At 49.8% G+C, this 17664-nt stretch overlaps 1 protein-coding gene across 1 annotated transcript; it reads left to right on the forward strand.

Moving 5' to 3' along the window:
- Positions 1–125: 125 nt before the first annotated feature.
- Positions 126–17421, forward strand: TNFAIP1 (TNF alpha induced protein 1). The gene is made up of 7 exons (XM_035139628.2): positions 126–326; positions 5237–5600; positions 7114–7283; positions 10594–10683; positions 11583–11635; positions 12765–12960; positions 15330–17421. Exons 2-7 carry the CDS (start codon positions 5387–5389, stop codon positions 15549–15551), a joined length of 945 nt encoding a protein of 314 aa, XP_034995519.1. The 5' UTR covers positions 126–326; positions 5237–5386; the 3' UTR covers positions 15552–17421.
- The last annotated feature ends 243 nt before the right edge of the window (positions 17422–17664 follow it).

A 17664-nucleotide genomic window follows, 5' to 3' on the forward strand; every position in this document is an offset into this window, starting at 1 on the left:
TTTGCCTGGCGAGGGAGAGCGTGGGAAAAAACACAAAGTGAGCAGTGCATGCTGGGAAATGTAGTCCCGTGCGCGGGCGGCTGCCGGCGCGCGCTGCACGCTGGGATTTGTAGGCCGAGGCGCCTGACTGGGAAGGGCGGCTTGTCGCTGGAGTTGCTCGTTTCTGAGCTCCGCCTTTCGGCCGGGTCTGGGAAGCTTGAGGGGCGCGCCGGCTCGCTCGTATCACTCGCAGCCGGTTCTGCTCAGCCCCCGTCCTGCCGCCGCCGCCTCCCGGTGCGAGGCGGAGGCCTTAGTGGAGCAACAGCGCCGGTTGACTCGCCAGTTGGGTAAGGTAAACAGCCGGGGGTTGGAGGGGCCAATGGGGAGGCGGGCGGGCCCGCTTGAGAAAGTGGCGTTGTGTTCGCGTTTAGCGGGCAACGAAGTGGGGCGGGAGGGCGGAAAGTTGGCTCGTGGGTGGGTGGGAGGGGGAGTAAATTTGGCCGAGAGAGCTGATTGGCTGTTGGAAGGGGGGGGGTCAGAAGTACAGCCATGGAGGAAAAGGGAGGTAAATATTTGGGAAGGCGGAAATAAAGAATGGCTGCTGCTCCCGCTTTCTCCTGCGTTGTTGCTCCTTTAGACAGGGGTAAGTGGGAGCAGAAAGTTCCACAGGTGGTGAGCTGATAAGGAAAGGCTACACCGGTTTCTTTCCTGTTGGCTGTTTAAACCAGCAAGAAAGCCGGGTGGCTGCAGAGCTGGGGTCGATAGAAATCCCACAGTGTGGCCGAGAGAGGTGGGGGAAGCCACACCTGTTGGATTTCTGCTGGCTGTTACCGACCTTTAATAGGGCCAAAAAAATATGGAGCCCTGGGGAGACAGTTTCACCTTCCCTTTTGAAACCATCACAATGAAAATATTTTGCATTTGGGTGCCTTATTGCAATTCATTCCCACTCCACTCCCTGACCCTTTTTTTAAAACTTGTAAACCTCAGCCCTGGGATCTACCAATATGACCCTCCAGGCCTCTCTTTCTGGCCCTTGAAACTTTTTTGGGCTGCATCCTCCACCAAGCCTTATTGGGTTCTCCATCGGTTGGAGAATATATAACAGAGGCCAACCAGAGAAGTTTGAGAAGCAAAGCCTTCATTTGCTGTTGCAACAGGGTCCTTCCCCTCACGCAGGAGAACAAGGAAGGAACCCAGAACAAAAGAGAACCTCCACTTTTATCAGTTTTCCCATCACCAAGAAACGCCCCCCAATACATCATTCCTACAACACAGCTATGTAATCAATACCTCACAAAAAAGGAGGGTTCAAGGTAGAAATCTGAGCACTTTTGACACCTCTCCTAGTCCTCCTATCACCCCTCCCAGGTGTGAATTCCTAAACACAAAGAGAAATTAACATTTTCATAAGTTGATCACTGTCTTTTGTTCAGAGGAGTCTTCCATTGTGAATGAGATACCATTGACAGGGAATTATGGCTCCCAAGTTGCTAGTCATGTGGAAATGTGTGCATATGCTGATCCTTAAGCCTTCCTTAAGGCAGGGTTGAGTCCGAGCGGGAGGGGTGAGGGTCTCTGGAGTGGAGCAGAGGCGAAGAAGGTGGTGTTGCGAGGGATTCTGGGTAACTGCAGCTGTCAGGTTCGGTCACCCCTCTCTGTTCATTAGTAATGGTGTCCTGCAACTCCCTTATAATTTTCTATAACAACCCCAACTCATAAGTGTTTTTGCTGGGCTGGGGTGTGTGTCCTTGAACTCTGAGAATGCCTCTTGCTTCCCTGATTGGAGGGTAAAGAGAGGGTGTGTGTATGGAAGTGAGAGCTGGACCATAAAGAAGGCTGATTGGCCGAAGAATTGATGCTTTTGAATTATGGTACTGGAAGAGACGCTTGAGAGTCCCATGGACTGCAAGAAGATCAAACCTATCCATTCTTAAGGAAATCAGCCCAAGAAAACAAAAGCTGAGGCTCCAATACTTTGGCCACCTCATGAGAAGAGAAGACTCCCTGGAAAAGATCCTGATGTTGGGAAAGACGGAGGGCACAAGGAGAAGGGGACAACAGAGGACGAGATGGTTGGACAGTGTTCTCAAAGCTACTAACATGAGTCTGAACAAATTGCGGGAGGCAGTGGAAGACAGGAGTGCCTGACGTCCTCTGGTCTATGGGGTCACGAAGAGTCAGACACAACTAAACAACAAGTGTGCACACAGTACAAATTTACATTACTTGCTCCTCCCACTTTTGCACCAGGGCAGTCTCGAGCAGGTCGGGCGCCCTGGCGCTGAGGGGCGGAGATCGCTTCGGCGCCCTCGCAGGGCGCAGCATGGTTTCCGTGTGGCTTTGCCGCGCAGCGCCCCGCCTACCAGCCCGGCGCCCTAACACACTGCGCCACCGGGACTCTACCTAGAGCCGGCCCTGGGCCTGCCCACGCTGCCATGTGGACCTCTGAGGATTGCCCACATGCGGATGTGGCCCTTGACTTAAAAAAACGCCCCCACCCCTGATTTAATTAATATTCTTTTAAAGTTTTCGCATGGTCTTTTCCTACAGCATGTAACCATAACCCCCTTGGTTCTCCCCAACCCCCCCCTCAACCGACTGACCTTTTTTACAGTGTTAGCCTTACATCTGCCCCTCCCCTTCAGCCATTCATTAAATCACATGAATGAGTGGGTCAATGATAGTTAAGTAAATAGGGAACAATGCAGAATGGGAAAATCCAGGGTGTAGAAAGTAAGTTTGAAAGGTTCTGATTTGCCTTTTCAACATGGGTGTGTGAGATGAAGCCCGGTTTTGTTCTGTTTTTCCTACATGAGTATTGGCACTTGGTGAATGAAGCTACTATTGGTATAGAATTTTTGCTTTCCTTGCTGCCTTGGCTGAGATTCTTTCCCCTCAGGGGAGGGTGATGTTGGGTCAGAAGGCTGAAGCCTAATATTTAAAACAGGCATCCCCAAACTTCGGCCCTCCAGATGTTTTGGACTACAATTCCCATCTTCCCTGACCACTGGTCCTGTTAGCTAGGGATCATGGGAGTTGTAGGCCAAAACATCTGGAGGGCCGCAGTTTGGGGGTGCCTGATTTAAAATCTACCCATCAATATGTTCTGTACCAACTACGTCAGCTCTTGGACATGCCAAGCGTCTCAATGCAATGCTTACTTATTTCAGTCCTTTATCCAGAGGCATGAGAACTAGACTCTTTTTAGGGAAACGACCACAGCTCAGTGACAGGACACCTGCTTTGCATGCAGAAGGCCCCTGGTTCAATCCCCAATAGGGTTTGTAACTCTGGAGAGCCACTGCCAGTCAGTGTAGACAATACTGTGCTAGATGGACCAGTGGCCTACCTCTGTACAAAGCAACTTCCTGTGCTCATAAGAGGAATGTCCGGTGTTGGGCCGCGTAATTGCATTATCGGCCCATGGACCCACTCATGACTCAGTTTGCTGGAGGACACAGCACACAGACTGTTTATTATAACCACTGCATTCTCCCAAAGGTCACTTAATCTCTACATTCTCTTGCAATCGAATATTTCCGTGGCCGTTCTCGGTACAGCAGGCTTCTCACGCCCTTTCCCAAATGCCATCCGCATGCCACGTTTGGATATGGAAACGGGGCAGCTGGAAATAGAAGCTTGTTAAGCCTTCGGTCATTTCCAGTTTGTGTGTGTGTGTGTGTCATAAATGCAAAAATGCACTCGGCGACCAGGGGAAGCAGAGGAAATGCTTCTATTGTGTGGGACAGTCTTGAGTCAGGCCCATCACGCTGGGAAGGGGCCCCCAGGTTCCTGCCGCTGTTGGAGATGTGAGTATTGAGTTGCAGACTTTGGTCTCATCCAGAGGGCAGTTTACTGATCCGGCGGCTGGCTGGCGCTCTGCACCATGGCAGCTTAGAAAAGGCAGGTACATTTCCCCCTATTCCCCTCCCTCTTTGGTTAGCGCCAGCTTTTATAGAACTTTTCGCAGCTGCTTAGGTACCACACATCTCAGTTTGTCCTTAAGGCACCCCTGTAAGGTTTTTATTCAAAGTATTGTTCTGTTTTATTTGTACAAAATGTTTTTGCTCTCCTGAAAAGGGCTGCTGCCCCTCAGGCTTCCAATCCCAGAGACTCAGCACCAAAGGGAAATAGATTGGGCTGGAGGAGGGGGGCGGAAAGCAAACGCAACTGCTAGTTCCTTAGGCAGAAAGTTCTTATCAGTGGTCCTTCTGGTGGGAAGAGGGGAAGCTAGCTCCCTCCTCCTGCTGCTGCTGCTTGGCCGCTGGATGGGCTTGAACTGCTCTTCCTCTGGGGTTTCAGCCTCCCAGTGGCAATTAGACCCCTGGCTGATGGCAAAAGCCAGAATGTGCTTCCCATCAGCTCTGCAGTCCCTGGGCAACTGGGCAACAAATACATGGAGATTGCCGGGGCGCCGATTCCTCTGCCCTCTTCTTACATTCTCTGCTGGCGAGACCACATTGTCCTTTTCTTCGGCGGTAGGGCTTTCAACAGCCAGCCTGGGAACTTGGAGCTAGTAGGCTCATTGCCCTCCTTGTAATCACAAGGACTAGCAACTTGGTTCCGTGAGAAACTTGGCTTCTAGTTGGCTCTTGGATATGGCTTGAGAATGATGCCCTGCTAGGAAGGTTTGCCTTTGGAGAACTCAACGAGCGTTGTCTGCACTTTTCCAAGCCTCGTCCTCTTGCAGTCATTGAGGGCCAGCCACTTGCTTTTTGCAAGTGCTGCATGGAATGAGGCTGCTGTGCCATTTGGTTTCCAGCCTCACGTTCAAGGCACTGCCATTAACTGGCAAAGTCCCAAACGGTTTGGGATCTGGGTCCCTTGGGGACAATCACCTCCTGTACATTTCTCCTGGCAGGCTCTGGTCATCCTCACCTGAGCCCCAGATTCCCTCAGCCTTGTGGGCCATGGCTGGTAGCAACCAGGCGGGAGCATTTTCTGTAGTGCCTTAGCAACCCATCCATCAATCATCTGACACCATAACGATGTCAGGCGACTGACAGGTGGGTTCTGCCACTACCCACCTTTTAATATTGACTCCCAGGATTGTGGACAGATAACAGTCTCGTCCATTGAGTCAGAAAGATAGGTCACCAAGCTGGCCAGACCTTCTGACCAAACCTCGGCACCTGCGTGAGCTCATATCAGAAATATCAGAGTCCTGCATGTATTCCCTGTGCAAAGGGGAATAAAGTTCTGTTCTGGACCATCCACATATGTCTCTCATTCTCTCTCCCTCTCCCTTTCTCAGTTCAGTTTCTTGGCTTCAGGGGCAAACTGCTTCTGGGAATCCTCTCCTTGCCCAGCCAGTGACCTCGTGGCTCTCCAACCTCCCCCCACAACCACGGCGGAGTCGGTCAAGCCCACCCTCTGCAGAGTTGTCATCTACTTGCAGAAGGAGATGTCCGGAGACACCTGCCTGGCGGCCACCTGCCCCTCGCCGGGAGCCAAGCCCAAGGGCTGCGGCTTCAAAGGCGGAACCCTGGGCAACAAGTACGTGCGGCTCAACGTCGGCGGCTCCCTCTACTACACCACGGTGCAGGTGCTGACGCGGCACGACACCATGCTGAAGGCCATGTTCAGCGGCAGGATGGAGGTGCTTTCGGACAAAGAAGGTGAGCCAGGGGCCAGTGCTGGCAGCCAGTGCTAGAAGCTCAGGTACAAAAGCTAAACGTAGCTTGTGGTTGCCACAACAAAATGTCTTCTTAAGCAGCTTATTATAATTTTTTTGCAATGAAATTTAGTATTACTGGTGTTATTGTTCATTTCATTCCTGTGCCGCTTTATATTTTAAATTAAAAAAACCTTAAAATGGTTTACAACACATTAAAGCATCAAATAAAACAGAATACAGTGGTACCTCTACTTACGAATAACTCTACAGTGGTACCTCGGTTTATGAACACAATTGGTTCCGGAAGTCTGTTCATAAACTGAAGTGTTCATAAACTGAAGCGAACTTTCCCATTGAAAGTAATGGAAAGTGGATTAATCTGTTCCAGACGGCTTAAACTGAAGCGTTCATAAACTGAAGCGAACTTTCCCATTGAAAGTAATGGAAAGTGAATTAATCCGTTCCAGATGGGTCCGCGGCGTTCATAAACCGAAAATTCATAAACCGAGGTGTTCATAAACCGAGGTTCCACTGTACTTACGAATGTTTCTACTTACGAATGGAGCTCCGTCCGCCATCTTGGATGTGGTTTAGATAGGATTTTTTCTACTTACAATTTTTTTCTCCCAATGCATTCCTATGGGATTTGACTTAAAAAAAAATTCTACTTACAAATGTGCGTTTGGAACGCATTAAATTCGTAAGTAGGGGTACCACTGTATAACAAATTCAACCTGCCCAGGGTTTGAGATCTTCAGCGAAGGCCCTTGTCTCGGTCCTGCCACCCTCACAGGCATGCTTCTTGGGGATGCAGGAGAGGGGCTTCTTGGTGGCTGCTCCCATACTCTGGAAGTCCCTCCCTAGAGAAGCCAGACTGGCTCCCTCCTTGTTGTCCTCCTGCCGGCAGGTAAAGACTTTATTGCTCCAGCAAGATTTTGGAAACTGCTTTTAATGAAAGGGCTGGTGCTGTGCTGTTTTTATTGTAATTATTGGTATGCTTTTAAACATATTTTATATACATATATACAGTGGTACCTCCGTTTTAGAACAGCCCTGTTTAAGAACTGTTCGGTTTACGAACTCCGCAAAACCGGAAGTAGTGTCCCGGTTTGCGAACTTTACCTCGGTCTAAGAATGGAATCCGAATGGCAGAAGGGCACCGGCGGCGGGAGGCCTCATTAGGGAAAGCACACCTCGGTTTACGAACAGTTTCAGTTTAAAAATGGACTTCCAGAGCAGATTAAGTTTGTAAACCAAGGTACCACTGTAGACTGAATTCTGTCAATGCTTACTTGTTTTCCAGTGGTAGATTTTTCTGTGTTTTTAGCTGTTCTTGTTTTTATCTGTAAGCAGCCTTGAGTACTGTTAGGGGAGAAGGTGGAGTATAAATAAATATAATAATGAAGAAGCATTTAAACCAGGGGTGGGGCGGGTGCAAGCTTTTTCTTGCAGCTTCCACTCCTATAAGATGCCAGCTCCGATTGCAGCTCTCTTGTCTTCTCCTGCTCTCACAGGCTGGATCCTCATCGATCGATGCGGGAAGCATTTTGGGACCATTTTAAGTTACCTCCGAGACAACACGGTTGCCCTCCCGAAGAACCGGCAGGAGGTCAAAGAGCTAATGGCTGAAGCCAAATACTACCTCATCCAGGGCTTGGTAGACCTCTGCCAGGCTGCCCTGCAGGTGAGAGCTGCATGCGCGTAGCATTAGGGGGACTATTGGAGGTCAGAGAATCATAGAACTGTAGGGTCGGAAGGTCATCTAGTCCACCCCCCCCCGAAATGCATTCAGATGGCCATTCAACCTCTTCTTAAAAACCTCCAAGGAAGGAGAGTCCACCACCTGCCAAGGGAGACCATTCAACTGTTGAACAGCTCTTACTAGCCATCTAGTCAGTGCAGGAATCCCCCCAACTGCAGCATCCCAGACAGAGCCCAGCCTCTGCCATGGGAAAGGACCGTAGAGCACTTGGGTCCCAGGGTCAATCCCCAGCATCTCTTGGGGGAGAACCCTGCCTGAAATCCTAGAGCAGCGGTTCCCAAACTACGGCCTGCGGGCTGGATGCGGCCCAATTGACCTCCCAATCCGGCCCGCGAAACGTCTGGGGATCGGCATGGCCATTATGCACATTATGCACATTTTTCCCAGCGTCGCCTCTTCCTCACCGCCAGGAGCCTGCGCCTGTCCTGAGCGCAGCAGCAGCGCCAAGGAAGGGAAGCATGGCACGGGCTCCTCCTGGGCGCCGCCTGTGGCCGCCCCTCCTCACGCTGCTCCTCCACGCAGGCCCTTCTTAGCCATAGGCTAGTGGCACCGTGTCTCTCTCCTTCTCCGATGACTCCGCGCCGCACCTCCTTCTCCTTTCCCCTGCGCTGGGTTCCGCTCAGTTGAGCTTCAGCCACCAGCGTGCACACAGCTCTTGCTGGTCCTGCGGTGCGTGCGCCGGTGGCGAAGCTTGACTGAGCGGAACCCAGGGCTGGGGAAAGGAGAAGGAGGCGCGGCGCGGAGTCCTCAAAGAAGAAGAGAGACACGGCGCAGCCTCTCAGCCCGGAGGACAAACCTTCCCTCCTCCTCCACAGCTCGCTTTAAAGCAGCGAAGCTGGGCAGGAGCCGGGCTGCTCGTTCCTCCCCGCCCGTTTGCTGCCTCCCCCAAATGTGGCTCCTGTGCCTGCGCTTGCGAGAGGCAGCAGCGGGACAGGAGCCTTTTCAGGCTTGCAAGAGCAGGCAGAGGAGCCCAGGGGGTGCCCAGGAAGGCGGTGGGAAAAAGTGGTGCTTCGCCTTTAAGGGGCTCTGAACGGAGCTCCTGGCTCGCCCCACCTGCCTACGCTTGGCTGCTTCAGCTGCCTCGGCTCCTCATCCCCAGAGCCCAGAGCCCAGTCCAAAAGGCAGCTCCGCTGGCTTTTCTCCTCCTGGCTCCGCAGCCCTGGGCAGCAACTGACAAAGGAGACCGGCCTAATCTGCCCTAGGACCCCAAAATATCAATCTCCCGCTGTGTGTGTGTGTTTTCATCCTGGTGTTTACCTCATTCATCTCTTAAGGCAGCTGGGTCTCCCCCCCTCTCTCAGTGCCAGGCTAAGAGCTCACTTACTTTGCAGTAAGTTCAACGGGAATCAGGTAGGGCTCCCCATGAAACGTGGCTAAAGCCATTTGTCTCTTCCAATGTTATTTATGATGATCAAATTCAGTTTTAAACTTTCAGATACAAAGCTCCCCCTTCCCCTCTCCAGACGCCAAAGACCAGTACTGTACAGTTATAGTTTTTTGCCATCTGTTTTTAGAGCAATACTGTATTATAAAGAATTAATGGTGTCACTTTGGACTGCCTTGAATGAATGTGGCAGCATCTCCCTCCCTGACCCCACACCCCCAGTCTTCCCTCCATGAAGGCAGCATCTCCCTCCTTGAACCCACACCTGAGGGAGAGGTGCACCCGTGGGGGGCTGAGCCGCCTCTCAACAACTCTGGAAAATGGAGTCTGCCCACCCAGAGAGAAACATGGGGTGGGGTGGGGCGCAGCAGGGGTCCTTGCGCCAAAAAAAATATAGTCCGGCCCAGCACAGGGTCTGAGGGGCGGTGGACCGGCCCCCGGCTGAAAAAGTTTGGGGACCCCTGTCTTAGAGGGCCACTGCCAGTCAGTGTAAGCCAGTTATGGGCAACTTTTTGAACTTGGTGTGTCAAAATTCGCTAAAAAACAAATCATAACTCGGGTGATGTGTCACTTCGAGAAAAAAAGCCATAATTTCACGATATTTATAGTTTAAATAACAAAAATGTATAATTTTAATATATAACTGTCGTTAATAAACCAAAAACTAATTATTTAACCAAACCAAACCAAAAAACCCTTATTTATTTATCACACAGTGCCCAGAGTTGTTGAGCTTTTTGGGGGGAGCTGCTGACCAAAGTTTTGGGGGGTGCAAAAGTTGCTTTGCTTTGGGGTGGATGCCCCAAAGCTGCTGTGCTTTTTGGGGGGGGGAAGAGAACAGAAATAAATGACAATAATACCTTCGCTGGAACAAACACGCAGCACCAACATAGTCTGTCAAAGCGCCCAAAAAAGGCAGCACAGAACGGGTTAAAAAACGAACGCTGTTACACCCAATCATCGTCTGCCAAAGCGCCAGAAAAAAACAGCACAGAAAAGCTTAAGAAACCAATCTCTGGCTACCAGCAACAACAACAAAAGGATCCGGGTTTTAACACAGCGGAGACAAGCTGTAGCGTGAGGAGTAGCGGGAGAACAAATGGGGGGAAAAAAACAACAACAGCGTGAATGGGCCGATGGGGCGCATGCCAGCAGTGAGGGCTCTGCGTGTCACGTCTGACACGCGTGTCATAGGTTCGCCATCACTGGTGCAGGCAGTACTAAACTAGGTGGATCAATAGTCTGACTCAGTATAAGCCAGCTTCCTAAGGTCCTAAATATCTCCTGCAGGTACTTCCTATGTCTCCCTGTGGACCGGCTCCTGCACTGATTTTGAGGGCCACCAACATTGTGAGAGACCTGTGGGTGCAGTCCCAGTCCCCCATTCCTCTTTTACACCAGCTGCAGGGAACCTTAGGCCCTCCAGTTGTTGCCGAACTACAGTTCCCATCAGCCCCTGAAAACATGACCAATGATCAGGGGTGGTGGGAGTTGTAGTTCAGCAGGGCATAGGTTCCCCCGCACCTGTTTTACACAGTCTGCACCCGTGTAGGGAGGGCGATGAAGTGCATTTTTAACCTTCAACTGGATCTTAGAGAGTTCTAACTTTTGAAACTCTTATCCCCTCGCAAGTGTGCTTAGCGTGGTTTTCAGGCTAGATATTGACTTCCTGCGTTCTGCGGGCTCATCTGTCCTGAGTGCTTTTAAGTTGAGATTCCTGCCTTGCAGGGGGTTGGGTTAGATGTCCCTTGGGGGTCCCTTCCAACTCTACGATTCTGTGATCCCCCCAAAGAAGGGGACACCGAAACTGCCCTCATCTGCCTGTGTGCCTGCAATTCTCTTCCACAGGACAAGAAAGATTCGTACAAGCCCGTCTGCAACATCCCGGTCATCACGTCGCCCAAAGAAGAGGAGAGGCTCATCGAATCCGCAATGAAAGTGGGTCCTTTTCCTTCCAGGTCTTGTTCTTGAATCTCCAGAGACGGGGAATTCGTGGGTTGGGGTGCCCCCGCGAAGACCCAGAAGGGGGAGAGAGGAGGCATGTGCAGAGCCCTTGACTGACAAGATGCTGCTGAACCACAGCTCCCATCAGCCTCAGCAAGTGTGGCCAGTGGCCAAGGATGATGGGAGTTGTAGTTCAGCAGCACCTCGAGGGTCAAAAGGATCCCCACCGTTTTAACGTTCCACAGTGCCCTGGACCCAGGGGTGGGGAACCCCAGAGCCAGACGACGTTCTCCGGACCCCTCTGAGCTCCCGCCAAGCCAGACATCCCTCACCGCCCCTACTTCACACCCCCAAGTGTTTTTTCCTGGCTGGAACATGTCCTTGAAGTCCCAAAATGCTCCTTGTGGGAGACTACAGGGAGGGGCACATCAGTGTTGTGTTGAAAATAACCGACTGCATGTGTGGCCCTGCCTACTTTTGCCCCTTGCCCTGCCCACTACTGGCATGTGGCCCTCAGGAGGTTAGCCAGGAGGGAATGTGGCCCTCAGACAAAAAAAAAGGTCCCCTTTTACTGTTTCTCGAGAAATGGAGCCTCCTGGCTGCCCTTGGGTTGTGTTTGCTGCTGCTGCTGCTGCTACTAACAAATAGGCTCAAGAAAGTGCCATACGAAGGGGGCTCACCAGAGACCCTTTTGCCCAGGAAAGTGCCTGACTGGGCAGCGTGACCTAGCCGCCTTCTTCCTCGGTCGGTAGAGCCCATGACTTAAATCTCAGGGTCGTGGGTTTGAGCCCCACATTGGGAGGATGATTCCTGCATTGCTGGGGGTTGGACTGGATGGCCCTTGTGGTCCCTTCCAGCTCTGTATTTCTGACACTTCCCCCTCTTCCTTCCAGCCTGTGGTGAAGCTGCTGTATAACAGGAGCAACAACAAGTATTCCTACACAAGGTAAAGTCTCTGCTGTCTCCCTAAGAACATGAGTCTGCTGGATCAGGCCTGTGGCCCATCTAGTCCAGCATCCTGTTCTCACAATAGTTTGAGAAATATCTGCCAGCCTCGCCACAGTGTTGAATTTATTGTTTCTGGTAGTAGATGTGAAGGACGATGAACCCGGGCTTATTTTATATTTATTCCATGTTGGTTTCAGCTGGTGCAAAGCTCTCTCTGTTTTTTGATATTTGGAAAGGTTTGATTTAATTGCTGTACGAAACAGCACAGCTCTCCCAATTTAAATTTGAAACACCGTAGAGGACAGGCAGTTAATAGTCTGATCTGCTACAAACAGCTTCCTATTTATTTTATTTGCCCATCAATCCTAGCATTGTCCACTCTGACTGGCAGCAGCTGCCTACAGTCTTAGCCGGACATTGCCCTGTTACCAGTTCTTTTCTTGCTTTTTAATTTTTAATTTAGCTGGAAATGCTCAGCCTGTTCTTGTTGAGTACCTGGGGCAAGCGGATCTTCCACTGCTCACTTGGTCTCCTTCAGATAAAGAATGCAAGGATGGGGTTCTTGTGCTTGGGATGTTGAGCATGTGAAGACTAGCATCATGTTACGGGGTTAAAATACCTACTGATCTGTGAATCTTGCCAGGAAACCTTGGGCCAGTCACCCATCTTCTCAGCCCAACCTACCTAAAAGGGTTATTGTGAGGATTAAAATGGAGAGAGGGACCCCTGAGCTCTTTTTTTTGGGGGGGGGCAGAATCCAGATGTGGAAAACGGTTATTTACTCAATTTATATCCTTCCCTTCCTTGCAAATGAGCCCAGGGTGAAAAACACATCATGGCAACTTCTCTGTTAAAAGCATTCCGAAAACAGTTAAAACATTCAACCAGTGCTTTCAGGGTTGGCCAAGAACCGTGTCTTTCAGCCAACAAACACCTAGGGGAAACGGGAATGTTTTAAACTTCCTCCTGAAAGTCAATAACAAGGGAGGGAGACATACCTCTCCAGGGAGGGCATTCCACAAACAGGGGAGCCACCACCAAAAAGGCCCTGTCACAAGCCCATGATCCAAGGGTACGTCCACGTACGTCATTCCTCTTTTTTAAAAAAAACAACCCTATTGTTTCAGCACCTCCGACGACAATTTGTTGAAGAACATAGAATTGTTTGATAAGCTCTCCCTCAGCTTCAACGGGAGAGTCCTCTTCATCAAAGACGTGATTGGGGATGAGATCTGCTGCTGGTCGTTCTACGGTCAGGGGAGGAAGCTGGCCGAAGTCTGTTGCACATCCATAGTTTACGCTACGGAGAAGAAGCAAACCAAGGTATTTTGTCCTCATAGGGGTTTTTTGGGGGGGAGGGGCGCTATCGACATGGACATCCCTGTGTGGCTTCTTTCTTCTGGGCGAAGATCAGAGGAGGGTTTTATGGTGCCTCCATAGACCAGGGAAAGAGCCAATATCAAAGCACGTAGCTTGGACCATATGTAACTTAATCCAATAAGAACATAAGACAAGGCTGCTGATTGGGCCAGTGGCCCATCTAGCCCAACCTCCTGTGCTCACAGCGGCCTGCCAGGTTAATTTATTTCAGAAGATTTGTACACGTCTTGATTGTAAAAAGCAAACATAAAATATATAAAACAACAAACATGTAAATCAGTAATATATAAAACTTTCAAAAAGTTAAAATAACAATAGATCAAAGGCAGTCAAGGGAATTCTCAAGGGAATTCTGGGCATTCATTCTTTGACTGTCCCCACTGCGTTTGACTTGCAACAATCTGTAGCAGGGGAGTAGGGCATGTGAGACAAAAATGTAGAGCAGGGTGCTAAATTTCACACGCCCCTCTGGAACTAACCAGTCCTTGGGGACAGGGAAAGCCGAGGACTCCAATTTGACGTGTGTGCTTGCTTTTTTTCTTCTTTTCCTTGAATTTTTATTAAAGCTTGAAAGAACAGTATACAGAAATAAACATAAAGAAAAAGCAGTATACAGAAATAAGAAACAAATATCAAGCATTTTTAAACATGAAAATTAAAAGAAGATAGATAAAGAAGAGAAGAGTAAAAGGAGAAAACTTCTGATTCTCTGTCTATGAGCTTTAAAAATCTGTGCAAAATTCTTAATTTATAACAACATTCAACTCTTCCACTTTCCATAGCCAACCCTTTTTTCACTCTTCAAACCTGATACCGCAAAAGTTCATTTTCCTTATTATGCAGAAAGCCCGTAACGGGTTTTCAATCATTAATAAATGCCAACAGTGATTTTTCTCTTAATTAAGCATGCCAACTTTGCCATCTCGGCCAAATCCATTAATTTCAATAGCTATTCTTCTGTAGCAGGATTCTGAGAGTTGTTAAAAGGTAAAGGGACCCCTGACCATTAGGTCCAGTCGTGATCAACCTCTGGGCTTGTGGCGCTCATCTCGCGTTATTGGCCGAGGGAGCCAGCGTACAGCTTCCAGGTCATGTGGCCAGCATGACAAAGCCGCTTCTGGCGAACCAGAGCAGCACACGGAAATACCATTTACCTTCCCACTGTAGCGGTACCTATTTATCTACTTGCACTTTGACATGCTTTCGAACTGCTAGGTTGGCAGGAGCTGGGACTGAGCAACGGGAGCTCATCCTGTCGTGGGGATTCGAACCGCCGACCTGATCAACAAACCCTAGGCTCTGTGGTTTAACCCACAGCGCCACCCGCGTCCCTAACTAAGTCCTTATTGGCTTGTATTTACTTGAATAAGAGTCAGCAGCAGGGTGGGGGGAAGTAGCAGAGAGGACTTACTCCCTCTGGCCTCTGTTATTAGCATTTATTAAATTTGCTTGTCACCTTTTTTCTTTGCTATGGCAAATCAAACCAGCTTATATTTTAAAAATCCATACATTAAAATAGGTGGTGGTGATTATTATTTTGTTCTTGTTTGCGACCTGTGTTTTTATCTTGTATTTGTAGTCTGTGGCTGTCCTGAGATCTACAGCCGAAGGGCGGTATATTATTATTATTATTATTATTATTAATAATAATAATAATAATAATAATAATAATATTAATATTAATATTATTCATTGAGTTTATATACCGCCCTATACCCGGGGGTCTCAGTGCAGTTCACAGAATAAAATCAAGATATAAAACCACAAAATACATAATAAAAATAAAAACAACAACCCAGTAGTCCCCCCCCCCAACAAAAAACCCACCACATTTAAAAGTGCATAGGATGTAAATCAGATCAACCGAAGGCCTGGTTAAAAAGGAACGTTTTGGTCTGGCGCCTAAAGGTGTACAATGAAGGCGCTACTGCAAAGTGGAGCCACTGCAGAAAAGGCCCTGTTTTCGGGTTGCCACCCTCCGGACCTCTTGTGGAGGAGGCACACAAAGAAAGGCCTCAGAAGATGATCTCAGGGTGTGAGTAGGTTCATATGGAAAGAGGCATTCCTTGAGGTATTGTGGTTCAATAATGCATGAAAGCATCCTACTCACTCTAAAAGGCCGTAGCTAAAAAGCCAAAGGCCTGGATAAAAGGGAAGGTTCTTGCTTGACACTTGAAGATACGTAACAGGGGTGCCTGGCAAGCCTCCCTGGGGAAAGCGTTCCACAAATGTCGTTGAAGAAGGGTAATCTTTGGTGCGTTTGCTCCTCCCGGCGCAAATGTGCTTCCTCATCGTCTCCTTTCTCCCTCCAGGTTGAGTTCCCCGAGGCCCGCATCTACGAGGAGACCCTGAACGTCCTGCTGTACGAGACTCCCCGGGTGCCCGACAACTCCCTGCTGGAGGCGACCAGCCGAAGCCGTCCCCAGGCCTCCCAGAGCGAAGACGACGACGGCAGCTTTGAGCTCCGTGACCGCGTCCGGCGCATCCACGTCAAGCGCTACAGCACGTACGACGACCGGCAGATAGGCCACTAAGCCCACGCAGTGCGGGGGGGGGAGCTCGCAAGGGATGACGCCCTTTCTGCAAGGCTTCGAAGCAGGGGGGCTGTCCTCTGCACTTCCACTACTTCCAACCCTGCCTCCCCAAGAACGATTCTGTGCTCGGAACGGTTTCTGCCCTGCGCCCAAGCCGGCGTTCCTTCATCGCGCCGGAGCTCCGCTTGGCTTCTGATTCCGGCAAAACAGATCAAGGTGCTCCGAAGGCCTGCAATCCACAATGCCAGCTTCCAAAACCTTACCGACTGTAATTGTTCTTCTGAGACTTAACTTCTCTTCTAGAAGCTGCTGAACAACTTAATTCTGGCTCAAGAAGAAGCTGTGGTTTCCTTCCTTCCCCTCTGAGAGTGGTTCTTGCAGGGGGGGAACCATCTTGGGCTGGGTGGTCTCAGACTCTGCTTGGAGAACCCTCTTTTGTTTGTTTGTTAGGTTTTTAGAATCTAGGTGCCAAGGATGGTGAGCGAAAGCCGAACACTAGATTTCCTTATGTAGGGCAAACACTACACACATCCGTTACAGAATGCTCTTTGCCGGAGCTGGAAGAATTTCAGCCCCGAACCCTGACTTAAATATTTTGTTACGTCATACCAAGGAACAATGGGAAAGCCAACTGGGACTGGTTTCTGGTGAAAAGTGAGCCCATCCTCCTACCCCGGTCCTGAAAGGATTGTGCGTCCGGCAAGATGGGATGGAGAGGCAGAAGAAAAACATGGGTGTAGCAAAATGCAGCCTTTTTTCGATTTTACCTTGCAAACCGGTTGAGGAGCTTCCGCGTTTTGTGCATGGAGAGGGGTGGTCATCCAGCAAGTTTTGGCTGCCTCAAAGTGCTGTTTCTAGTCCTAAACATCTGCTATTGGTCAATGGGCATTATTATTAGATCAGAGGGCAGGAGCTCCTTTTTTTGCTTTCCAGGGTTATGTTCACTCTGAGTTTATTTGTTGGGGGGGTGGGCCATTGCCCAAAGTGGGTGAGGCCACCTTCTCTACCTCCAACACCCTGCTCCTCCATCCCTTTTCAAGGTGCAGATTTGCTATAGAAATACAGTGAAAAGCCAGCGGGGCAATGCCCTCCTCGATTGCCAATCAGTTCAGTTTGGGGAACACAATCACATTTTTATACTGCGTTGTGTTTGTGGCAGCGAAGCCGCACCACGACGAGTGTTGTATGCAATGGGGAGGAGAGAGGTGGAGGCAAGGGTGGTGGTGGTGGTGGGGAGATATTAGGCCAGGTGTGTGGAAACACTTTTGGCCCCATGCTGCTGAACTGCAACTGGCCATTGGCCCTGCTTCCTGGATAGACCTTGGTTCATAATGTATGGAAGTAGGGGATGATGGGAGTTGTGGTCCGGAACATCTATCCTGGCCACCCTTTGGTGATGCGGCCAAAGAGCATGTGATACCTCCCTGTTTAATCGGACCTCATTGCAGGCTGCCCAGGCCAGGTGTGGGGAACCTTTTGCCTCTCCATATGTGGCAGAACTGCAACTTCCATCAGCCCCGGCAAGCGTGGGCAGCGGCCTGGGATGATGGGAGTTGTAGTTCAGCCTGAGGGCCAAAAGGTCCCCCCTGAGTGGTCCAGGCCAGCAGGTTCTTTTGAGGTGCATAGGAGAGAGCTCAATAGCTCCATCCCCACAAGTATAGGCTGGACCAGAATTTGTGGGGTCACTGGTAGCAGCAGTTAGTGGGTTGTTAACCCTCGGTGGTTAGATAGTGGTTAATTTTCACCCAAGGTAAGTCACTGCTTCTGGTTAACCCATGTTTGGCTGAACAAGCAATGGGTTATATATCCGGTAACTTGGATCATGACATCTGTGTGCTCCTGGCGCAGAACGAATAAACAATATTCTGTATCACACAGGCCTAATTTTCTTGTAACCTGTATAATTATACAATCATGGAAAGATTTACCGTATATATATGCTTTTACATTTTTGTGGGAAGGAGCAAGCTACTAAGAAAGGCACAAGAATCCCATATCCTTGCAGCTGTAGGTCTTGCCCAGCTGTTTCTTGTGGAACTGACTATTGAGAGGAAGAGCGTGGAGACAGTCAAGGTTTTTCTAAATATCCACGAGGGCTAGAAACATGAGGTTG

Source organism: Zootoca vivipara, chromosome 15 (genome assembly GCF_963506605.1).
Source record: "Zootoca vivipara chromosome 15, rZooViv1.1, whole genome shotgun sequence".
Taxonomy (NCBI): Eukaryota; Metazoa; Chordata; class Lepidosauria; order Squamata; family Lacertidae; genus Zootoca; species Zootoca vivipara.